Below are 25,777 nucleotides of genomic sequence, written 5' to 3' on the forward strand. Positions count from 1 at the left end.
TTGCCTGCATTTCTCCTGGCTCAGGACTCTCCCAAGGCAGGGAAGCAATTCGGGAGAATGTTTGTCCAATGAACCAGTCTCTGCTTCTGGGGAAATGATATTAGTTATGTCAAATGAAGACACCACAAAAAGCCTATGATAAAAATTGGGGAATGAGGTTTGGAGAAACAGAGCTTTCAGAGTTTCCACAGACTCCTGGGAGTCTAGAAGTGCCCAGTGTACCAATGAGGGGACATGTGCTCAGAAAGGACATGAGCAGACCCAAGGCACTCATCTGTGGCTGCACGTAGGGCCATGACAAGCAGGAAGCAAAGGTGGAGGTGCAGCAGTAAACCGCTCAGCCGAGGGCTGCAGGCATGCCCCGACACACACACAGAGCCCAGCTACAAAGCCGGAAAAAAATATTTTCTCAGCTCTGGTGTTTAAGGAACTCCATCAAGTCACTACCTGACCACTGAGCTAATGGGACAGTGACATTATGAAAATAGCTCAGAAGAGTCACTGAACAGAAAAACAACAAGCTACAGTAAGCAACAACAGCAAACTATACAGAAGGAGGGGAACCTGATTTCCAGAACCATCACATTGTAATCAAAATGTCCAGTTTTCAACAAAAATTTTGAGGCATGTAATGTAAAAAGGAGGTATGACCTATTCATAGGAAAAAAGAAATTAGTAGAGAATGTCCCTGAGGAAGCCCAGGGATTGAATTTACTAGACAAAGCTTTTAAATCTACTCTCTCAGTATACTCTATGAGCTAAAGGAAACCATTGGCAAAGAGCGAATAGAGACCAAAGGAATGATGTCCACCAAATAGAAAATATCAATAAAGACACAGAAATATAAAAAAGAACCAAATACAAATTCTGGAGTTCTTAAACCAAACACAATAACTAAAAGGAAACATCACTGTAAGGGCTCAGTAGCACATTTGAGCAGGCAGAAGAAAGACTCAGTGAATATGAAGACAGGTCAATTGGAATTCCTCAGTATGAACAGCTGATAGAAAAAAAGAACAGAGATGAGTGAACAGAGCTTAAGAGACCTGTGGGCACACACCATCAAGCATATCAACATACATTTAATGGGAGGCTTGGAAAGAGAAGGTGGAGAGAAAGAAGCAGAAAAATATTTGAAGAAATAATGGCCAAAATCTTCCCAAATTTGAGGAAACATGAGTCTGCACTTCCAAGAAAGTCAATGAACTTCAAGTAGAATAAACTCAAGGAGATCCACACTGAGACACATTGTAATCAAATTATACAAAGAGGAAATCTTAAAAGCATCAAGAGAAAATATAAATAGGAACTTTATCATCAAGGAGGAATTCCTCATCTCATAGAGACTAGATTTCTCATCAGAAACTGTGAGGACAGAAAGCAGTGGAATGACATATTTAAAGTGCTGCAAGAAAAAACTGTCAACCAAGTTTATATTCAGCAAAAGTATCCTTCAAAAAATGAAGGAGAAATTAGAACATTTCCAGATAAATAAAAGATCAAGAATTCATCACTAGTGGACCTGCCCTGCCAAAAATGGTAATTCAGGCTGAAATAAAATGCACTAGACAGTAACTTGAAGTTATAGGAAGAAATAAAGACACCAGGAAAGGTGTCATTGGTACTTTGTATGTTTATCAGGATTTTTTCCATTATGTCTAGATTATCTAATTTTTTGGTGTGCAGTAGTTCATAGTATTCTCATATAATCATTTTTACTTATGTAAGAACACTAATGATGTTTCCTTTTTATTTATGATTTTAGTAATTTGAATCTTCTCTTTTTTTTCTTAGTGTAGCTAAAGGTTTGTCAATTTTGTTGCTCTTTTCAAAGAACCAGCTTTTGGTTTCCTTGATTCTCCCTATTGTTTATTTAGTCCTTATTTCATTAATCTGTGCTCTAAGCTTTATGTCCTTGCTTCTGCTAGCCTTGGGGTTAGTTTGCTCTTCTTCTTCTATTTCCTTTAGGTGTAAGGATAGGTTTTTCATTTGAAATCTTTCTTTTTTAATGTAATTGTTGACAGCAATAGTGTTGAGCAGTTTTTGCTGTATCCCACAAATATTGGTTTGTTGCATTTCCATTTGCATTCATCTCAAAGTATTTTCTAACTTCCTTTGTGATTTCTTCATTGACCCATTTGTTGTTTAAGTATGTCATTTAATTTCCACATATATGTGAATTTTCCAGTTTTCCTTTTGTTAATGGTTTCTAGTTTCTTTCCATTGTGGTCAGACTTTGTATGATTTCAATATTTTAAAACTTACTGATATTTGTTTTGCGGCTTAACAAAAAAATCTAACCTGGAGAATGTCCCATGTACACTTGAGAATAATGTGTATCCTGCTGATGAGCTGAGTGTTTTACATATGTCTTAGGTCTTGTTGGCTTATACTATTCTATTTTATTATTGTTCTTGGATCCAGTTGTTCTATTATTTCATTTTTATTATTGGAAATGACTCATCAAAGTACTGCAACTGTCTATTTCTTCAGTTCTGTCCATGTTTGCTTCACATATTTTGGGGTCTGTTGCTAAGAGTGTATATGCTTATAACTGCTCCATCTTCTTGCTACATTGACCCCTTTATCAATATATAATGTCCTTAATTGTCTCCTACCACAATTTTTGACTCAAAGTCCATTTTGCCTGTGTTTGCTATAGCCATCCAGTTCTCTTTTGGTTACTAGATGCATGAAATATCACTTCTATCCTTCCACTTTCAATCCATTTGTATCTTTTGATCTAAAGTGAGTGAACAAACTGAAGAAAAAACAAACAAGCTGGATAGACATAAAATAAGTAATGAGATTACATCAGTGATCACAAATCTCCCCAAAAAGAGAATCCAAGGACCACATGGCTTCAATGCTGAATTACACTAAACATTTAAAGAACAATTAACACCAACCCTTCTCAAGCTTTTCCAAAAAAACAGAAGATGAGGGAACACTTTCTAACTCATTCTATGAGGTTAGCATTATCCTTATTTCAAAGCCAGACAAACACAACAAAAGAAAACTACAGACCAATATTCCTTATAAAGATTTAAAAATCCTTAACAAAATACAATCAGACCAAATCCTGCAGCACATCAAAAGGATTATACACCAAAACCAAGTGGGATTTATCTGAGGGATGTAAGACTGATTCAACATAGGAAAACCAATCAGTGTAATGAACCACATCAATAGAATGACAGAGGGGGTAAATGCACATGATCTCAATTGATGCAGAAAAGCATTAGACAAATGCCAACACTCTTTCATGATACAACCACTCAACAAAATAGAAATAGAAGGGAACTTCCTCATCATAAAAGAGGGCATTACTCCTATTATGTTAATGTGTGTGCGCAATTTAAGTAGTAGCTTAAAACCTATATATGCTGAAGTACTCTACAAGAAGATAGGTCAAAGAAATAATCAATCTTCCCAGGTTTTCTTCTGCCTGCTACTTCTATAGCTTTTCTTCTTCCTTCCTAATTACAACCCTTAAATAGAATTCGTGCCTCATATCAAATTTACCAAGTATCATAATTATTCCAAGTGGTAAAGATACCTCAAGACAAATGCTGGGCATAGAAGCCACAGGGCATAAATATGCAAAGAAGTAAAAAGCTAACCTTTTCAAACAATAAGGCTTCTCTCTCACTTACCAACTTCACATTCCCCTGTATGGCCCCAGAAGATGACTGGTTAGCCAGAGATGGGTAAGATTCCTCAAGGGAGGAACAACCTAAGACAGGCACAGTTGCAGGGGGGCCATCAGGTGAGAAATTGGGGATCAACAGAGGTGAGGCTTAGAACCTCACCCCCCCGTTCTGAGAGAAATCTTCTGCATACGTGGATGTTTTATTGCCCTGGTCTAGCTTGGATTAACACATAGTCTACAGGCACACACCTGATCATCTACGTTTGCTCTCTTACAACACTAAACTATGTTTTCTACCTTTATCTTGTATCTACCTACCACTTCAGCATTTTATTAAAAATAATAATAATAAAGAGAGAAATGTGATATCCACATATAAATCAAGTATAAAAACCAAATGAGTATTCATATTTGAACTGACTGTTTAGAGTTCATAATGCATGAGCAAAACCGAAAGTTTCTGTGATGACTGCCCTTGTACTGTTCACTATGTAACTTATTCATTATGTAAGAATTTGTCCTACATGTAAGAACTTGTTTGTTATGCCTCAGAAGATTGGAGACTGATGAAAATTAGGCTTGGGGTGTATTAATGATTGTGCATTGAGCATTGACTCCCCTATACAGAATTTTATTGTCGTTAACAACCATTTGATCAATAAATATGAGAGATGCCCTCACAAAAAAAAAAAAAAGACATAAAAGAGGGCATTATGAAAAACCCACAGCTACTATCATACTCAATGTTGAAAGACTGAAAGCCTTTCCCCTAAGATCAGGAATGAGAAAAGGATGCTCACCATTTCTATTCAATATTTACTGGAAGTTCTAGTCAGAGCAATTAGGCAAGAAAAAGAAATAAAAGACACTCAAATAAGAAAAGAAGAAATAAAACTTACCACAAAGCTACAGTAATCAAAACAGTTGTACTAGCATAAGGACAGAAAAATAGACTGATGGAGTAAAATTGAGAGTCCAGATACAATCTATGGTTAATTGGTTTTCAGCAAGAGTGTCAAAACCATTCAATTGGGAGAGAATAGTCTCTTCAACAAACGGTGCTGGAATAACTGTGTATTCACATGCAAAAAAAATGAAGTTCAACCCCACCTCACACCATATATAAAAATTAACTCAAAAATGGGTCAGAGACCTAAATATAAGAGCTAAAGCTATAAAACTCTCAGAAGAAAGGAATAAATCTGCATGATCTTGGATTTGGCAATGGTTTCTTAGATATGACACCAAAAACCCAAGCAACAAATAAAATCAATAAATTGGACTTCACCAAAATTAAGATGTTTTGTGCATCAAAGGACACTATTAAGAGAGTGAAAAGATAACCCACAGAATGGGAGAAAACATTTGCAAATCACAATTCTTATAGAGGTATAGTGTCCAGAATACATAAAGAATTCCTGCAACTCAATCAAAAGACCAAAAAACCAATGAAAAATGGGCAAAGCACTTTGATAGACATTTCTCCAAAGAAGAACACAAATGGCCTACAAGCACATGAAAGGAAGCCCAATATCACTAGTTGTTAAGGAAATGCAAATCAAAACTTCAACGAGGAGAGGGGCGGAAGATGGCGGTGTGAGTAGAGCAGCAGAAATCTCCTCCCAAAACAACATATATCTATGAAAATATAACAAAGACAACCCTTCCTAGAATAAAGACCAGAGGACACAGGACAATATCCAGACCACATCCGCACCTGAGAGAACACAGCAACTCGCGAAGGGGGTAAGATACAAGCCTCGGCCCGGCGGGAGCCGAGCGCCCACCCCCCAACTCCCGGCCGGAAAAGAATAAGCAGAGCAGGAGGGAGACGGAGCACAGGGCTGCCGAACACCCAGCCCCAGCCATCCGGGCCAGAGTGCAGGGCCCTCGATACTAGGAAAACAGGGCAGCAAGAACAGTGAGTGGGCACTGGAGGCCGGGTGTCAGAGGACATAAGAAAAGCGCGTGACCATTTTTTTTTTTTTTTTTTGCTTTTTTGCTGCTTTGTTTTGGCGAGCGCTTTTTGGAAGTCTTAAAGGCAAAGGGACCTCAATACTAGGGAAACAGGGCAGCAAGACCGGTGAGCAGAGGCCCGAGGCTGGCACCGGAGAATAAAGAAAAACGAGTGATCACCATTTTTTTTTAATTAAAAAATTTTTTTCTTTTCTTTTTTTTTTTTTTTTGGTGGTCGTTGTTTTGTTTTGGCAGGTGCTTTTTGGAAGTCTTAAAGGGGCAGGGCGGGACACTTAATCCAGAGGTAGGGAATCCGGGGATCTCTGGGCACCCTAACCCCTGGGCTGCAGGGAGCAGGGAGGCCCCTTATGGAGATAAATAGCCTCCCAGCCGCTCCTGCTCCAACGCGACTCCACCACTTTGGAGTAGCTGCCCGAGCCAGGCCACGCCCACAGCAACAGCGGAGATTAACTCCATAGCAGCCGGGCAGGAAGCACAAACCCTGTCTGCGCGCAGCTGCGCAGCACAAGCCACTAGAGGTCGCTGTTCTCCCAGGAGAGGAGGGCCAGAAACCAACAAGAAAGGAAGTCCTTCCAGCCATCACTCGTCCCAGCTCTGCAAACTATTCCTATCACCATGAAAAGGCAAAGCTACAGGCAGACAAAGATCACAGAGACAACACCAGAGAAGGAGACAGACCTAACCAGTCTTCCTGAAAAAGAATTCAAAATAAGAATCATAAACATGCTGACAGAGATGCAGAGAAATACGCAAGAGAAATGGGATGAAGTCCGGAGGGAGATCACAGATGCCAGAAAGGAGATCGCAGAAATGAAACAAACTCTGGAAGGGTTTATAAGCAGAATGGATAGAATGCAAGAGGCCATTGATGGAATTGAAATCAGAGAACAGGAACGCATAGAAGCTGACACAGAGAGAGACAAAAGGATCTCCAGGAATGAAACAATATTAAGAGAACTGTGTGACCAATCCAAAAGGAAAAATATCCGTATTATAGGGGTCCCAGAAGAAGAAGAGAGAGGAAAAGAGATGGAAAGTATCTTAGAAGAAATAATTGCTGAAAACTTCCCCAAACCGGGGGAGGAAATAATCGAACAGACCACGAAAATACACAGAACCCCCAACAGAAAGGATCCAAGAAGGACAACACCAAGACACGTAATAATAAAAATGGCAAAGATCAAGGACAAGGAAAGAGTGTTAAAGGCAGCTAGAGAGAAAAAGGTCACCTATAAAGGGAAACCCATCAGGCTAACATCAGATTTCTCAACAGAAACCCTACAGGCCAGAAGAGAATGGCATGATATATTTAATACAATGAAACAGAAGGGCCTTGAACCAAGGATACTGTATCCAGCACGACTATCATTCAAATATGATGGTGGGATTAAACAATTCCCAGACAAACAAAAGCTGAGGGAATTTGCTTTCCACAAACCACCTATACAGAACATCTTACAGGGACTGCTCTAGATGGGAGCACTCCTAGAAAGAGCACAGCACAAAACACCCAACATATGAAGAATCGAGGAGGAGGAACAAGAAGGGAGAGAAGAAAAGAATCTCCAGACAGTGTATATAACAGCTCAATAAGCGAGCTAAGTTAGGCAGTAAGATGCTAAAGAGGCTAACCTTGAACCTTTGGTAACCACGAATTTAAAGCCTGCAATGGCAATAAGTACATATCTTTCAATAGTCACCCTAAATGTTAATGGGTTGAATGCACCAATCAAAAGACACAGAGTAACAGAATGGATAAAAAAGCAAGACCCATCTATATGCTGCTTACAAGAAACTCACCTCAAACCCAAAGACATGTACAGACTAAAAGTCAAGGGATGGAAAAACATATTTCAAGCAAACAACAGCGAGAAGAAAGCAGGGGTTGCAGTACTAATATCAGACAAAATAGACTTCAAAACAAAGAAAGTAACAAGAGATAGAGAAGGACACTACATAATGATAAAGGGCTCAGTCCAAACAGAGGATATAACCATTCTAAATATATATGCACCCAACACAGGAGCACCAGCATATGTGAAACAAATACTAACAGAGCTAAAGGGGGAAATAGACTGCAATGCATTCATTCTAGGAGACTTCAACACACCACTCACCCCAAAGGATAGATCCACTGGGCAGAAAATAAGTAAGGACACGGAAGCACTGAACAACACAGTAGAGCAGATGGACCTAATAGACATCTATAGAACTCTACATCCAAAAGCAACAGGATATACGTTCTTCTCAAGTGCACATGGAACATTCTCCAGAATAGACCACATACTAGGACACAAAAAGAGCCTCAGTAAATTCCAAAACATTGAAATCCTAACAACCAACTTTTCAGACCACAAAGGCATAAAACTAGAAATAAACTGTACAAAGAAAGCAAAGAGGCTCACAAACACATGGAGGCTTAATAACACGCTCCTAAATAATCAATGGATCAATGACCAAATCAAAATGGAGATCCAGCAATATATGGAAACAAATGACAACAACAACACTAAGCCCCAACTTCTGTGGGACGCAGCAGAAGCAGTCTTAAGAGGAAAGTATATAGCAATCCAAGCATATTTAAAAAAGGAAGAGCAATCCCAAATGAATGGTCTAATGTCACAATTATCGAAATTGGAAAAAGAAGAACAGATGAGGCCTAAGGTCAGCAGAAGGAGGGACATAATAAAGATCAGAGAAGAAATAAATAAAATTGAGAAGAATAAAACAATAGCAAAAATCAATGAAACCAAGAGCTGGTTCTTCGAGAAAATAAACAAAATAGATAAGCCTCTAGCCAGACTTATTAAGAAGAAAAGAGAGTCAACACAAATCAACATTATCAGAAATGAGAAAGGAAAAATTACGACAGACCCCACAGAAATACAAATAATTATTAGAGAATACTATGAAAACCTATATGCTAACAAGCTGGGAAACCTAGGAGAAATGGACAACTTCCTAGAAAAATACAACCTTCCAAGATTGACCCAGGAAGAAACAGAAAATCTAAACAGACCAATTACCAGCAACGAAATTGAAGCGGTAATCAAAAAACTACCAAAGAACAAAACCCCCGGGCCAGATGGATTTACCTCAGAATTTTATCAGACATACAGGGAAGACATAATACCCATTCTCCTTAAAGTTTTCCAAAAAATAGAGGAGGAGGGGATACTCCCAAACTCATTCTATGAAGCTAACATCACCCTAATACCAAAACCAGGCAAAGACCCCACCAACAAAGAAAACTACAGACCAATATCCCTGATGAACATAGATGCAAAAATACTCAACAAAATATTAGCAAACCAAATTCAAAAATACATCAAAAGGATCATACACCATGACCAAGTGGGATTCATCCCAGGGATGCAAGGATGGTACAACATTCGAAAGTCCATCAACATCATCCACCACATCAACAAAAAGAAAGACAAAAACCACATGATCATCTCCATAGATGCTGAAAAAGCATTTGACAAAGTTCAACATCCATTCATGATAAAAACTCTCAGCAAAATGGGAATAGAGGGCAAGTACCTCAACATAATAAAGGCCATCTATGATAAACCCACAGCCAACATTATATTGAACAGTGAGAAGCTGAAAGCATTTCCTCTGAGATCGGGAACTAGACAGGGATGCCCACTCTCTCCACTGTTATTTAACATAGTACTGGAGGTCCTAGCCACGGCAATCAGACAAAACAAAGAAATACAAGGAATCCAGATTGGTAAAGAAGAAGTTAAACTGTCACTATTTGCAGATGACATGATACTGTACATAAAAAACCCTAAAGAGTCCACCCCAGAACTACTAGAACTGATATCGGAATACAGCAAAGTTGCAGGATACAAAATCAACACACAGAAATCTGTGGCTTTCCTATACACTAACAATGAACCAACAGAAAGAGAAATCAGGAAAACAACTCCATTCACAATTGCATCAAAAAAAATAAAATACCTAGGAATAAACCTAACCAAAGAAGTGAAAGACTTATACTCTGAAAACTACAAGTCACTCTTAAGAGAAATTAAAGGGGACACTAACAGATGGAAACTCATCCCATGCTCGTGGCTAGGAAGAATTAATATCGTCAAAATGGCCATCCTGCCCAAAGCAATATACAGATTTGCTGCAATCCCTATGAAACTACCAGCAACATTCTTCAATGAACTGGAACAAATAATTCAAAAATTCATATGGAAACACCAAAGACCCCGAATAGCCAAAGCAATCCTGAGAAAGAAGAATAAAGTAGGGGGCATCTCACTCCCCAACTTCAAGCTCTACTATAAAGCCACAGTAATCAAGACAATTTGGTACTGGCACAAGAGCAGAGCCACAGACCAATGGAACAGACTAGAGAATCCAGACATTAACCCAGACATATATGGTCAATTAATATTTGATAAAGGAGCCATGGACATACAATGGCGAAATGACAGTCTCTTCAACAGGTGGTGCTGGCAAAACTGGACAGCTACATGTAGGAGAATGAAACTGGACCATTGTCTAACCCCATATACAAAAGTAAACTCAAAATGGATCAAAGACCTGAATGTAAATCATGAAACCATTAAACTCTTGGAAGAAAACATAGGCAAAAACCTCTTAGACATAAACATGAGTGACCTCTTCTTGAACATATCTCCCCGGGCAAGGAAAACAACAGCAAAAATGAACAAGTGGGACTATATTAAGCTGAAAAGCTTCTGTACAGCAAAAGACACCATCAATAGAACAAAAAGGATCCCTACAGTATGGGAGAATATATTTGAAAATGACACATCCGATAAAGGCTTGACGTCCAGAATATATAAAGAGCTCACACACCTCAACAAACAAAAAACAAATAACCCAATTTAAAAATGGGCAGAGGAACTGAACAGACAGTTCTCCAAAAAAGAAATACAGATGGCCAACAGACACATGAAAAGATGCTCCACATTGCTAATTATCAGAGAAATGCAAATTAAAACTACAATGAGGTATCACCTCACACCAGTAAGGATGGCTGCCATCCAAAAGACAAACAACAACAAATGTTGGCGAGGCTGTGGAGAAAGGGGAACCCTCCTGCACTGCTGGTGGGAATGTAAGTTAGTTCAACCATTGTGGAAAGCAGTATGGAGGTACATCAAAATGCTCAAAACAGACTTACCATTTGACCCAGGAATTGCACTCCTAGGAATTTACCCTAAGAATGCGGCAATCAAGTATGAGAAAGATCAGTGCACCCCTATGTTTATTGCAGCACTATTTACAATAGCCAAGAATTGGAAGCAACCTAAATGTCCATCAATAGATGAATGGATAAAGAAGATGTGGTACATATACACAATGGAATACTACTCAGCCATAAGAAAAGGGCAAATCCAACCATTTGCAGCAACATGGATGGAGCTGGAGGGTATTATGCTCAGTGAAACAAGCCAAGCGGAGAAAGAGAAATACCAAATGATTTCACTTATCTGTGGAATATAAGAACAAAGGAAAAACTGAAGGAACAAAACAGCAGCAAAATCACAGAACTCAAGAATGGACTAACAGGTACCAAAGGGAAAGGGACTGGGGAGGATGGGTGGGTAGGGAGGGATAAGGGGGGTGGAGAAGTAGGGGGGTATTAAGATTCGCATGCATGGGGGGGTAGGAGAAAAGGGAGTGCTGTACAACACAGAGAAGGCAAGTAGTGATTCTACAACATTTTGCTATGCTGATGGACAGTGACTGTAAAGGGGTTTATAGGGGAGACCTGATATAGGGGAGAGCCTAGTAAACATAATATTCATCATGTAAATGTAGATTAGTGTTACCAAAAACAAAACAAAACAAAACAAAAAAAGGACAGTTCCTGTGTGGTAACCTCCAATGAGTTCTACACAACGGTATAAAGGGCATATACAAGTGTAGGCAAAGGGTCTGTTTGCGTTTATACAGAAGATCAAAGCCTAATTGGGCTACCCCGAAAATGAACTAAGATACGATATGAAAGAGAACTTCCAACATCAGCACTCTCTGGAAGACTCATGCCAGAAGATGATCATCAAAAAACCCCAACAAAGATCCACGCACTGCTACAGCTGTAGATGCACTCATCCCACCAGCTCCTGGACTTGCCATGGGAATGAAGGAGATATCTAAGCTGGCCTGTGCATACAGTAAAACAACAAATTTGACTGAATCTATACTGTTGGAACTCAACCAAGAATTAGGAGAAGTGCAAATTGTAGCGCTCCAAAATCTTACAACTACAGACTATTTACTGTTAAAAGAACATAAGGGATGTGAACATTCCCCAGGAATGGGTTGTTTTAGTTTGTCTGATTTCTCTCAGACTGTTCAAGTTCAGTTGGATAATATCCACCATATCATAGATAAGTTTTCACAAATGCCTAAGGTGCCTAACTGGTTTTCTTGGTTTCACTGGAGATGGCTGGTAATTACAGATATCCTTTGGTTATGTAACTATACTCCTGTTATGTTAATGTGTGTGCACAATTTAAGTAGTAGCTTAAAACCTATACATGCTGAAGTTACTCTACAAGAAGATATGTCAAAGAAATAATCAAATCTTCCCATGTTTTCTTCCACCTGCTACTTCTATAGCTTTTCTTCTTCCTTCCTAATTACAACCCTTAAATAGAATTCGTGCTTCATATCAAATTTACCGAGTATCATAATTCTTCCAAGTGGTAAAGATACCTCAAGACAAATGCTGGGCATAGAAGCTACAGGGCATAAATATGTAAAGAAATAAAAAGCTAACCATTTCAAACAATAAGGCTTCTCTCTCACTTACCAACTTTACATTTCCCTGTATGGCCCCGGAAGATGACTGGTTAGCCAGAGACGGGTAAGATTCCTCAAGGGAGGAACAACCTAAGACAGGCACAGTCGCAGGGGGGTCATCAGGTGAGAAATTGGGGATCAACAGAGGTGAGGCTTAGAACCTCACCCCCCCGTTCTCAGAGAAATCTTCTGCATACGTGGATGTTTTATTGCCCTTGTCTAGCTTGGATTAACACATAGTCTACAGACACACACCTGATCATCTACGTTTGCTCTCTTACAACACTAAACTATGTTTTCTACCTTTATCTTGTATCTACCTACCACTTCAGCATTTTATTAAAAATAATAATAATAAAGGGAGAAATGTGGTATCCACATATAAATCAAGTATAAAAACCAAATGAGTATTCATATTTGAACTGACTGTTTATAGTTCATAATGCATGAGCAAAACCGAAAGTTTCTGTGATGACTGCCCTTGTACTGTTCACTATGTAACTTATTCATTATGTAAGAATTTGTTCTCCATGTAAGAACTTGTTTGTTATGCCCCAGAAGATTGGAGACTGACGAAAATTAGGCTTGGGGTGGATTAATGATTGTGCATTGAGCATTGACTCCCCTATACAGAATTTTATTGTTGTTAACAACCATTTGATCAATAAATATGAGAGATGCCCTCACAAAAAAAAAAAAAAAAAAAGGACAGACTTCCAATGGTAAAATAAATTAGTAACCGGGATGTAATGTATAGCATAAGGAATATAGTCAAGATATTGTAACAGCTTGGTAGGTGATAGCTGGAACCTAGAATTATGTATATAAATGTTTTATCACTGTTTTGTACACTTGAAAGTAATGTAATATAATACTGTGCTTCAACTACCCTTCAATAAAAAATAATTATCTAAAAAAAAAAAAAAACTTCAATGAGATGCCACCTCAGACGCACAATAGTGGCTATAATTTTTAAAAAAAACAAATGTCTGGGAGTATGTGGAGAAATTGGAATCCTTGTACACTGCTGGTAGGAATGGAATATGGTACAGCCACTGTGTTAAATGGTCTGGCAGTTCCTCAAGAGTTCAACAGTGAGTTATCATATAACCCATCAAATCTACTCCTAGATATAAACTCAAAAGAATTGAAAAGATGTGTTCAAACACAGCTTGCACAAAAATGTTCACAGCAGTACTATTCGCATTAGCCAAAAGGTAGAAACAACCTAAATGCCCATTGACTGATGAATAGGTAAATAAAATGTGGTATATCCACATGATAGAATATTATTCATCCATGAACAGGACCAGAGCACTGATACATGCTACAGTGTGGATGAACCTGGAAAACAGTAGGCTATGTAAAAGAATTCAGACAGAAAAACCCCATATTGTAGGATTCCTGTTACATGAAATGTGCAGAGCAGAGAAATCCGTAGCTAGACAGAAAGCAAACTAGTGATTGACAGGGCTGGTAGTACTGGATTTCCTTTTGGACTGACGAGAATGTTCTGGAACTAGATAGTGGCCATGATTGTACATCACTGTGACTGTACAAAATGTCACTGAATTGCACACTTTAAAATGGATCTGTCGTAAATTTTATACTATATGTTATCATGATTTCAGAAAGTCACACCTGCTAAGGGTTTCTGGGAGTGAGGCCCCACGCTCAGCAGCACTGGGAATGATCAATATTGTGAATCTTGGTTGATCTCACAGGTGGGACATTCATGCTTAATTTGAGAAACATTAATTATCAATGAGATCAAGTAGCTTTCCATATGCTTATTGGAAATATGAATGTTTTGGATTTTGTATGGGATTCTTTTATATCTTTTCCTATTCTAGTTGCAAGGATTTCTTAATTTTCATGTTAACCTTTCATCCATCACGAATATTGCAAGTATCTTCTGCCAGTTCAATATCCTCATTTTGTACCCAAAAAAGATTCCCTTTGGGTTTTGATGGAAATTATGCTGATGATGAATTGTCCCAGAGTTTCTCCATATCACCTTCACTCCATAGCCCCTCCTCCAGATCAAATCCCACTGCATGCTCAGGCGGGCCCTGACCCGCAACCTGCCTCCCCCAGACAATGGACCATGGGCTCCAGAAGACGTGCTTTAGGACCCAAAAGTCAGTCCCTAAATCTGTTCCTCCTAACAAACCAAGGACCTCAGGCCTCGCCGGAGCACCCCTTCTGCTTCATGCGGAGGGGCCCTCTCCATACTCAGGCCTCACCCTCCTTGCTGTCCTTGGTGGGCATGGATCGGCGAGGTTCCCAGAGCCCTCCCAGGAGGGTTCTGTCCCCACATTGCCTCTTTCCCAAACCAAGCACCTCCAACCTCTTCTCTCCCCCCTCAGGCCAGGCCAGCTGTCCCAGGGGAGGGCCTGTGCACAGGAGCCCACACGAAGCACGGGGCCTATACCTCGAGCCATCACCTGGAGCCTCGGCACATAAACCGCCCTCTGGAAGCCCCGTGGTCAGCCACAGGGAGGCTGCACCTTCCCTCTGGTTATCTCTGCAGGGCCCAGGCTCAGGCCCGGACGGCCAGCCTTGCCCAGCCCCATCTGACTTTTACGAGCTGAGAGAGAACATGTCACGAAAACAAAACTGGCCCTAATGACGGCCCTCAGGGTGCAAAACATCAGCTAGGGAGGGACAGCATGTCCTGCGGGGTAAACACATGCACCTGGGAGGGGTATAAAAGCCCTGGGCACATTGCACACACTCACACACACACACACACACACACCCCTCCAGCCCACTATCCACCATGGCCGCCTCTACCCTGTCCCTCTGCTCCAGCGACCTGAGCTACAGCAGCCGGGTCGGCCTGCCCAGGTCCTGGGGCTCCTGCACCGGCCCCTCCTGGCAGGGGGACGACTGCCCCGAGAGCAGCTGCGAGCCCCCCTGCTGTGCCCCCAGCTGCTGCCAGTCCAGCTGCTGTGCCCCAGCCCCTTGCCTGACCCTCGTCTGCACCCCTGTGAGCTGCAGGTGCAGCCCCTGCCAATCAGCCTGCACCAGCTCGTACATACCCTCCTGCTGCCAGCTGTCTAGCTGCCAGCCCTCCTGCTGCACCTCTTCCCCCTGCTGCGTACCCATGTGCTGTGAGCCCATGTACTGTGTGCCCGTCTACTGTAAGCCTGTCTGCTGCAAGCCCGTGTGCTGCAAGCCCATGTGCTGTGTGCCCGTCTGCTCTGGGGCTGCCCCCTGCCCAGCGCCCCCATGCTGCCAGCCCACCCCCTGCCCCCCGTCCTGCTGCAGACCTTCCTCCTGAGTGTCCCTCATCTGCCGCCCCGTGCGCAGGCCCGCCTGCTGCATGCCCGCCTCCCCCTGCTGTGCCCCCGCCTCCCCCTGCCAGCCCAGCTGCTGTCACCTGGCCTCCTGGGTGTCCCTGCTCTGCCACCCCACATGCACCCGCCCTGCCTGCTGTGGCCCCACCCCAGCCCAGAAGTCCTGCTGCTGACCCCTCCCAGACCTCCTCCAGGGTCCTCTCTCCAGCAGGAGGCCAGTTCTCAGCCCCCCTGCTCCCCTCCGACTTCAGCCGCCATGCGGGCAGGCAACCCTTCCTCCTGACCAGCTTGTGACTCAGGGACCTGGGATGCTGCCAGGTCCATCCTGATGCCAGTAGAACAGGGACACCCCAGTAGCTCCCCCAGTGCCCCTTGAGTCCCAGCATGCTCCCCAAGCCTCAGCAGGCCTGGCCCCACTCCAGGCAGTGCTGTCACCCCAAGTCCTAATAAAGCTTGTCTCATGCTGACCTTCTGTCCTGTCCATGGACATAATGGGGCAAGTGTGATGGGGAACACCTGGTGCTGGCCTCTGTGAACCCCACAGACCAAGCCCCTTCTGAGCCCTGTGGGATCCCCAGCCCCTGGCCCCCTGCACACCTCAGGAAACTGCCTCTGGGACCAAGGCCAGGGGTCGTGGGGCACAGTGAGCCCCTGCCCCATCCCCCAACCTCAGCAGCCATGGGCCCCTTCCCAGCCCAGAGGCTGCCCCCAGGCCCGGGCGGCCTGTCCATGCCCAGCCCCATACCCAGCAGCCTCGCCCACCCAGTTGCCACTAGGGAGACCAGCCCAAGGACCACAGCATCAATCCCGGCAACCAGCAAGGCGGCCTCTCCCCCAGCCGGCCCCCTACCCATGCCAGCAAGACACGGGGCCCACAGCCTCGGCTTCTCCTGGGTGTTCTCAGGGTGGCTGGTGGGGCCCAGCCGGGGTGCAGGTGGCAGTCTGCATCGGCTGAGGAGGCCAGCCCCGCACAGCCACCCAGGGGCTGCCTCCTGGACTCCCGCTCCCAGACCCCCACCTCCCGTCTGACGCACCCACATTCCTGGCTCCCTGAGCCCCATACTCTTCTGCTCCCTGCACGGAGTCCTGAGGCCTGTGCCCTGCAAGTGGGCAGACACCTGAGCCCAGGCAGACCCAAGGCCCCTTCCGCAGCCCAAGTCTCCCAGGTCTCCGAATGGCCCTCTGGCTTCTGCCTGCTGCCCTTGGGCCTGGGGCTCAGCCGTGCTCCAAGGTACCACATGGGACGTGGGGTGCAAAGCCACTGCACTCTGCTGCTGGGCAGCTGTGCCCATCTGAGGCCCCAGACCCCACCCTGCTGGAGCAGGTGGACCAGAGAAAGCAGACATAGAGGGACAGCCAGCCAGGTGGCCAGGCAAAGACAGCGCGTGAGCAGGACCAGGCCCCTCCCACCCCCGTCCCATCCCCACTGTGCTCGCCAAGGTCAGGACAGCGGCCCCCTCCCTTGCTCCTCCCTGCAGCAGGCCCCCAAAAATAGGCAGCAGGGCCACCCCGAGAGCCAGAAGCCAAGCCGAGACAGGCTTGTCCACCTTCCTGGGAGCAAGGCCAGGTCCCTGCGAAGAGATAAAACGAGGAGCCCGGGCAGCGGAGATGTCGGCTCTCTGTGGTTCTGCAGCAGCTGCGGGGCCCAAGCCTTCGTCGGGGATTCAGGTGCCCTCACGCTTTGGAGGCTGCTCCGGCCCAGTGGTTCTGGGTCTCTCTGGGCCTCGTGGCCACTGCAGGTCCAGGAGAGCCGCACAGAGGGCCTGGGCTCCCTCCCGGACCTCGTCCGCGTGGTCCTGTCGCCACGCATGCTCTCGCCCATGTCTGTGGGCCAGGTTCCCGGGGAGCCCTGTACTCCTGGGAGGAGTCTGTGGCCCTGCCCCTCGGCGAAGCCCCACTGATGTTTTCTTCTGCTCTGCCAGAGCTCCGTCCTGGGCGCAGGAAGGCCGTTCCTCAGAGTGTTGAACCTAGAGTCACAACATGACCCAGCAAGCACCCTTCTAGGCATCCACCCAAAAGAACTGAAGACAGGTCTTCAAACAGAGCTCGCACACACACATTCATAGCAGCCCTACCCTCAGTAACCACAAGGGAACAGCCGAAGCCCTGTCGTCACCTGAAGAGGGTAAAGCAAAGGTGGCCTCGCCACCCAGTGGAGCACACGCAGCCGTACCTGGGAGCGCAGAGCCGACCCACGTGCACGTGGGTGAACCTTGAGGACTTCATGCTGGGTGAGAGGAACCAGTAGGGGAGGGCCATGCTCAGGGAGATGCCCAAAGTGGGCGAGCCCACAGAGGCAGACGGCAGGCTCGGGTGGCCAAGGGCGGGGGCTGCCGGAGAAGGGGAAGCGGCTGCTCATCATTGCAAGGGATTTGGCAGGAGGTTGAAAATGCTCTGAAATCAGATCCTGGTGAGGGCTGCACAACTCTGTGAGTGTACTGAACACCAGGACATTCGCGTTAAAGGCGGTGAACTTTATGGCAGGTAAATTATATCTCAGAAAACCTGTTAAAACAAAAACCTCACTCCATTTCCAGTTTTCACTGATTTACCAACCAATGCTTTCATCTCCCCTGCACCCAGATAAAAATCGATGTACTTAGAGCAGTGAGAAAACCAAGTGCCATCAGTAGACCAGAGTCATTTTCTGGGAAGAACAGTGGAAAACTCAGGTTGACTTCCAAAGTCAACAGAAAGGTAGGTGGCCACAGGCTGTAAAAATGGCTTTTTGCAGAGGGCCTGGAGCGGCTCCCGGGTAGCGGTAGCAAGAACTGTGCCTGGGGACAGGCTGTGTGTGACCCCTGGTCATGGACCACTGGACTCGAGCTCTGCAGAGTGACCCCCAGTGCATCCACCCAGCTCTGAGTAGAGACAGGAGAAGGGCCAGGGCCAGTGTCTCCCAGCCTCGGCCACAGGGTGAGCAGTGCTCTGGGAAACTCAGAGACAAACGGGGGCCTGCCTCTGGCAGACAAGCTCCCCCACTGCTCAAAGCCCCAGGCTTCAGCTCTCCACTCAGAGGGACACGTCTTCTTATGCAGAAGGCCCACCTTCAATGATCAGTCCAGACGCTAGTGTAAAACTGTGAATAACAACCAAGGGTCACCACAAGAAGCAAAACCCGGGACAAGTGATAAAATAGGCACCAAGGAAATGGAGAGGCTGTCGCTTCCTAAAGAAGAACAGGATGTGATTGAGAGAGAGGGGGCGAGGGCGAGAGCGATGGAAGGAGGGAGAGAGGGAAGAGAAACATGCAGAGTTCCTGGAAACTAAAAGCCTTGCACTCCAAATAAAAATGAGAGTCAATAGATACATAGCGCAACTGACTGCAACATGGACAAAAGCAAAAAGGGCAACTGGGAGGATCAGGCAGGGATTCACCCCCAGCACAGGCAGAAGGACAAAGAGATGGAGACAAGAGGCTAAGACACAGGGAGGGCAAATCCGGGACACCCAGTGTCTGCCACCCTGGCCAGAGCCCCGGAAGGAGAGAGCCCCAGGAATGGAAGACAATGACTGAACAAATCACAGAATAAATGCTCCTTGAACTGGAAGCTGTGAGCGATGCTAAGCAGAGACCAAAATAAGCCAATGAAAGCATTCCAGGGACACCCAGGGGGCGGGTTTCTGGTGAAATTAATGAGCTACAAGGAGAGATTTCTGCAAGGTTCTAGAAAAAGAAAAAGTTACAAACCCTCAGTCATACCAGCAGGATACCCCTCAGAGGCTAGCCTCTGCCAAAGGCCGAGGGAGGCGCGCTCCGATGTGGACTCCCTGCGCTGACATGCTCCCCCAGGATCCTGGACGTCCACTGCCCCAGAAACTTCCAAAAGCTGTACTCGGCGATCTCTGTCAAAACGATGACCCATCCCTCAAATGAGCACAGAATGTGTCCAGTGCCCACCTCAACGGCTGCACTAAGGAGGGTGCTCCCAGCCCTAAAGGCAGAAGCAGCTTCCCTCCGCGGCGACCCCCACCCCAGTAATGTCTGGAAGTGCACTCCCACCCACCTGGAAATGTTTAAGCCCTTTCTACAGAACTTCTGTTTATAGTGAAACTTAAAGTGGATATTATAGACTCTCTGGCAACTAATGATCTTTAAAACACTGTGCCAAAAATAAGACAGTGTGGAAAAGTGTTACTAACAAAAATGTATGGGATGGAAAGTAGAATTTAGGCATTTGACTCAATACTCTACAGAAAAAAATACTTTAAAAAATAAATTTTAAAAGAGGGAGGAATGAACTTTAAAAGATTTAAAGGAAAAATTAATGAAATCTAGAACAAAAGACTGTCTTTTTAAAAGCACCAATAAAATGTCAAAAGCTCTGGTAAGTGTAGTAAAAATAAACATATTAAAAATGGAAAAGGAATAGGCTCACGGATTCAGGGATTTTTGCTTTTAAGTATAAGAAAGTAGTATGCATATATTTATCCCAAAATCTGAAAATATAAATGAAATATAGCATGTTCCAAAAGATATAAATTACCTACATTGACTATCAAAATGAAAGAAAATATTGAAAAGATATTTACAAATTCAGCACTCCAGTTTGAAAAAGACAGATGCACCCCTATGTTTATCGCTGCACTATTTACAATAGCCAAGATATGGAAGCAACCTAACTGTCCATCAGTAGATGAATGGATAAAGAAGATGTGGTACATATACACAGTGGAGTATTATTCAGCCATAAGAAAAAAACAGATCCTACCATTTGCAACAACATGGATGGAGCTAGAGGATATTATGCTCAGTGAAATAAGCCAGGCGGAGAAAGACAAGTACCAAATGATTTCACTCATATGTGGAGTATAAGAACAAGGGAAAACTGAAGGAACAAAACAGCAGCAGAATCACAGAACCCAAGAATGGACTAATAGTTACCAAAGGAAAAGGGACTGGGGAGGACGGGTGGGAAGGGAGGGATAAGGGCGGGGAAAAAGAAAGGGGGCATTACGATTAGCATGTATAGTGTGTGGGGGGCACGGGGAGAGCTTTGCAACACAGAGAAGACAAGTAGTGAGTCTACAGCATCTTACTACGCAGATGGACAGTGACTGTGAAGAGGTATGTGGGGGGGACTTGGTGAAGGGGGGAGCCTAGTAACTATAATGTTCTTCATGTAATTGTAGATGAATGATACCAAAATAAAATAAAATAAAATAAAGATATTTACAGGTCTGATTCTTCAAAAGGCACAGATTCAGTTGTAAAGGTTTATACCATCAGCCTTCAACACAGAGGCCTTTCCTATGAATTTAAACATTCCTGAGCTTAGAATAAGCCAGAAGACCTCTGGATTTATCTAGTAAGGCTGGCAAAACTTGGATACCAAAACGAGCAACAATGGGAGGGGTAGACTGACTGTGGACCCATCTCATCTGAGAATATAAAGCAAGAAATTCTAAATAGAGTGCTAGCAAATTTAATATTAAATTAATAATAAACCAATTTCAGGTAGAGTATATCTCAGCATGCAAGTTGGAAATGATATAATTAACTATACTAGTAAGTGGAAACAGAAGCCATTAGAACTCTCAACAGATTAACACACATACACACGAACACACACCCAGGATTCAACTCATTCTTTACTTAAAAGCCCAAAGCAAAATGCTTGGTAAACTAGGAACAGAGATAAACCACAAGAATTTGGTCAAAACTCTGCTGCCAACTGGGAGAATCAGTTTAGCCAGCAGCTGCAGAAGGACCTTGGGTCACCTTCAGGAGCAAGACAGGAAGGCCCTCTGCCCCCAGCTTTCTCCCAGTGCTATGCTCGGCATCCTAGCCAATAACTGAGTGAAATAAAAGGAAAGCGCACATTCTGGAAAGGGAGAATGAACGGTGTGTCCCTCACAGCCGGTGTGGCCGCCATACAGCTTCCCCAACTCTCATCTCCCCCAGCATCTCCCTGTCTGCCCAGCCAGGACCTGCAAATCATGGCACTTCTGCCCTTGCTCAAATGCCCAGAGATGTTTTTCCTGTTTTTAAAATTCACTGCTTCATTGGACCTTTCACTGAAACTACCCTGCCAGCCCCAACCACCTGCCCCCTGATGCACAGGGGCCTGTCTCAGGGAGGGTGGCCTGGACTTGGGCCAGGGACCCTTGAAGAGCTGTGGCTATGGCAATGGCAGCTGAAAGGCTCTGTGGACGTGCAGAGACGATGGAGAAGGGGGCCACACAAAAGGACCCAGGCCACAAGGGAGAAGCAGAAGACGATGAGGGTCCTGATACCCCTTCGGCTGAGCTGGACCCCAGAGACAGATGTGAGAAGAGGAGAGAAAATCATATACCTGCACCAGGCTTGCCCAGAAGCCAGCACCAGACTTCCTAAGTGCCATTAGCCTCAAGCCCACATCCCCCCCACATTACCACACACAAAACCCACAGCTTCCCAGGACAGCTCTGGGGTGGGGGGAGCACCGCAAAGCAAAGCCCTTTATGACATGATGGGGTCTCAGGTTCCCTACCCGCCACAGGGTCTCCACCACTCCCAGCATTTCTGCATCTGTGAGAGTGGGTCCCAGAGCAGCACCACACGCCACGGTGGACCTGGACTGCGCTCAGGCAGTGCCTGACTGTCTGTGCCATGAAGGACCAATAGCACCTGCCGTACTAGTGTGGTTATGACTATTTCTATCATTCCCCTAAAGCATGACCAAACTCTTCAACTCTGGAAAGTAGATTAAGCAATGGTTTCCTTACGACCCTAACAAGAGCCACTGAAAAGATATCTAGCCAGTTATAAGGAAGACTAAGTCAAAGTGGTACAAAAACAAAAAGAGGGCTCACCAGCCCCTCTATATGTTTGTAGAATAGAGGAATGAATAGAAAAAAATTCATTGATAAATTGGAACAGGATCCAAATGCACAAATACAAAATAGCTAAGTCCTTTTTGTCTTTGGTTTAGAAAATCAGGTAAACTGACACCAAGAGCAGGCCTTATCTGATGTCAAATGAACACATGGCTTAAGAAATGGTAGGAAGCTTGTAGAAACAAGCACTGACATGCTCAGTTATGGGGAACATCTTATTCATGTCACAAGATGAAATCAAGCTGCAGAACAAGAAAAAATCAGGTAATGATGTCCAAAGATTAAAAAATTGGAAATAAGTCAATGTAAAGGCCAAATAATATGCTAGAAATGATTAAAGACTGAAATGTGGTCTGAAAATCAAGAAGATCTCTTAGACAAGACAGCAAAGGATAAACAAAGGGGAAATGAAAGAAAATATTGAGACATGACAGCTATTTCCAGAAGTTCAGACATCTAATAAGATCATACAGGGATACCAGGAAAGACTAAATAATTTTTTAATAGAACAAAAATATCTCCTGAAATGAGCTTTCACCCCAAAAGCCTCAATGAGCTCCAACCACAGAAAGAGAAGTAATGTACAAGTCTGGATGTTGTACCAAAACATGTACAACAAGAAAAAAAAGAAAACCAAGTGTTCCTGCAGAGTACAAAAAACAAGATGAAAAACAAAAAAGGAATGGCTTCAGACTCTCAGCAGCAATGCTGGACAACTCAAAAAAATGGAAGTCTGTCTTCAACATTGTGAGGAAATAATTATTTCAGATCAGAATTCTATACCCAGACAAACTATCATAAAGTGTGACACTGACACATTTTCAGACATACAAGGATTCCCAAAATGTAAAACCCACTACTATTTGTGAAAAAGTGTGATCTTTTACTATGAAAAATGGAAATGGAACAATGCCTGAGGATAGCTTGACCTGTAACAGAGCCACATCTGAGTGTGTCACACAGAACAAGAGCAGAGAGGCTGAGCCAGGCCTTTGGACATTGAAATTGGGAGACTTCTCTTTAAAAAGACACAGGGGACCTTGGGGGTGGGGGTGGAAGGGAAGAGAGCTTTCCATGATCTACTGCTCTGCACCATTTATAGTTTGTAATATGTGCAGGTTTCATGTCACACGCATTTAAATGTGTCAATGTATTCCATCCCCACTGCGTTAGCTGTCCTAACTTGGGAAAGATAGAAACAAAGTTCATCACTTTGGAGAAGTGTCCACATCTAAGTGTCCAACTCAACAACACTGGCTTCAAATATTTTCCTTAACTTCTGAAGCAACACAAAGGATATTTGGAAAAACATCCTGCAACACAACTCAAGTTTAATGAGCAAAACTAATTATAGAAAATACACTAGCACTAATGAAGGGTCTCCTGCACCAGCTCTCAGCACCAACCAGGAAGGAAGGGCCTTGCTCAGACTGCTTCTGGGGTAACATACACACCCAGGAGGGGTATAAAAGCTGCACCCCTCAGCACCTTACTTACACTCACACACTCACACTCCCTCCTGCATCCCACCACCCACCATGGCCGCCTCCACCCTGTCCATCTGCTCTAGCGACCTGAGCTATGGCAGCCAGGTCTGCCACCCTGGGTCCTGGGGCTCTTGCACCAGCCCCTCCTGGCAGGCGGACGACTGCCCCGAGAGCTGCTGTGAGGCCCCTTGCTACACCTCCAGCTGCTGTGAATCCAGCTGCTGTGCCCCGGCCCCCTGTCTGACCCTCGTCTGCAACCCCGTGAGCTGCGGGTGCAGCCCCTGCCAATCAGCCTGCACCAGCTCGTGCACACCCTCCTGCTGCCAGCTGTCTAGCTGCCAGCCCTCTTGCTGTACCTCCTCCCCATGCCAGCAGGCCTGCTGTGTGCTCATGTGCTGTAAACCTGTGTGCTGTAAGCCCCTCTGCTATGAGTCTTCCATTTGCCCAGCCTCCTCCTGCTGCCAGTCTACCTGCCAGCCCCCCTGCTGCACCTCCTCCCCTTGCCAGCAGGACTGCTGTGTGCCCGTGTGCTGGGAGCCCATGTGCTGTGTGCCCATCTGCTCTGGGGCTGCCCCCTGCCCAGCACCCCAGTGCTGCCAGCCCACCCCCTGCCCCCCATCCTGCTGCAGACTCTCCTCCTGCGTGTCCCTCATCTGCCACCTCGTGTGCAGGCCCACCTGCTGCGAGCCCGCCTCCCCCTGCTGTGCCCCCGCCTCCCCCTGCCAGCCCAGCTGCTCCCGCCCGGCCTCCTGCGTGTCCCTGCTCTGCCGCCCCGTGTGCGCCCGCCCTGCCTGCTGCTGATCCACTCGTTACCCTCAGGCCAGCCAGGCTCAGTCCCTCAGCAGGAGGGGTGAGCGCAGAGACACTGGCACTTAGCCTCCCCTAGGAGTTTAAACCCACAGAAAGAACACCTGTGGGGTGTCTTCTCTGTGTCCCAGGAAGCTGACAGCTACTTCCACGGCCATCCCAGAACCCAAGCACAGGCCACCATCCTCACGGGCAACCCGATCCCCCCACCCCCATCCCTCCTGCTGTCCCACCCCTTGTCTGTCCCGAGGGAGCACCTGGCCGCCTGCCTGATAAGCTGGCTCTCTGCACCCTACATGCTGCTTTATGTCTTCTCCCCAGCTCTAAGTGGGGTGCGGCAGGGGCTGGGGGGAGGGTGCACCCCCAGGATGCCAGGACTCTGGAAGGTAACATCCCATGACTTCTTGTGGGGATAGAGAAGCAGGAAGATCCTGGAGTCCAGGGCCTGACAGGACACTGAGTGGCCACCTGTGCTGCTGGCTGAGGTCCCCAGCCAAGGCCCTGTGCTCTCCTGCCGATGTCCCCACACGAGCTGGGAGGTGGCACTGCAGCCACAGTCAATCACGAAGACGGTGGGAGGCCTGGCACTGCGGAAGCCCATCCCCACATCCCGCCTTCTCCTCCTGGCCCCTGTGGCCCTCCTTGCCAGTGTGGGGGTCCCGCGTCCTCAGCAGGTCTTTGCCGCATCACAGGCCCCCTGTCCTGGAGGACACCTCTCTGCTCTCCTGCAGGCTCCTCTGCTCTGGCGCCGCACATAGCCCCTGTCTGAGCCTGGCTCTGGGCTGGGCAGTGGCCTGAGGTGCTGCCCACCCAGCCTGCTCCCTTCCCACTCTGTAATCAGAGGGTTGGGTCAGCTTTCACTGCCTTAACTTTCTCTCTCCTGCCCCTGGGCTCTTCTTTACCTACCTCAGGCATTTCTACAATAAACCACTTGC

At 45.4% G+C, this 25,777-nt stretch overlaps 2 protein-coding genes and 1 pseudogene across 3 annotated transcripts in view; 2 read left to right on the plus strand and 1 right to left on the minus strand.

Moving 5' to 3' along the window:
• TSPEAR (thrombospondin type laminin G domain and EAR repeats) overlaps window positions 1–25,777 on the minus strand; it is a 158,629-nt gene that overhangs the window by 96,967 nt on the left and 35,885 nt on the right. The window lies entirely within an intron of this gene.
• On the plus strand, window positions 14,820–16,164 carry LOC118925808 (keratin-associated protein 10-3-like; annotated as a pseudogene).
• LOC118925807 (keratin-associated protein 10-12-like) lies at window positions 24,071–25,774 on the plus strand. Of its 2 annotated transcripts, XM_057505296.1 has the most exons (2): window positions 24,071–24,457; window positions 24,548–25,774. In XM_057505296.1, exons 1-2 carry the CDS (start codon window positions 24,087–24,089, stop codon window positions 24,834–24,836), a joined length of 660 nt encoding a protein of 219 aa, XP_057361279.1. In that variant the 5' UTR covers window positions 24,071–24,086; the 3' UTR covers window positions 24,837–25,774. The 2 variants fall into 2 exon arrangements, with proteins under 2 accessions (XP_057361279.1, XP_036767948.2); XM_036912053.2 differs by having other exon boundaries at window positions 24,071–25,774.

The sequence above is a fragment of the Manis pentadactyla genome, chromosome 1 (assembly GCF_030020395.1).
Source record: "Manis pentadactyla isolate mManPen7 chromosome 1, mManPen7.hap1, whole genome shotgun sequence".
In the NCBI taxonomy this organism is placed as follows: Eukaryota; Metazoa; Chordata; class Mammalia; order Pholidota; family Manidae; genus Manis; species Manis pentadactyla.

Bases quoted from the DNA above. Each gene is read 5' to 3' on its own strand.
- LOC118925807 (XM_036912053.2), top strand. From the start codon at position 24,087: ATGGCCGCCTCCACCCTGTCCATCTGCTCTAGCGACCTGAGCTATGGC.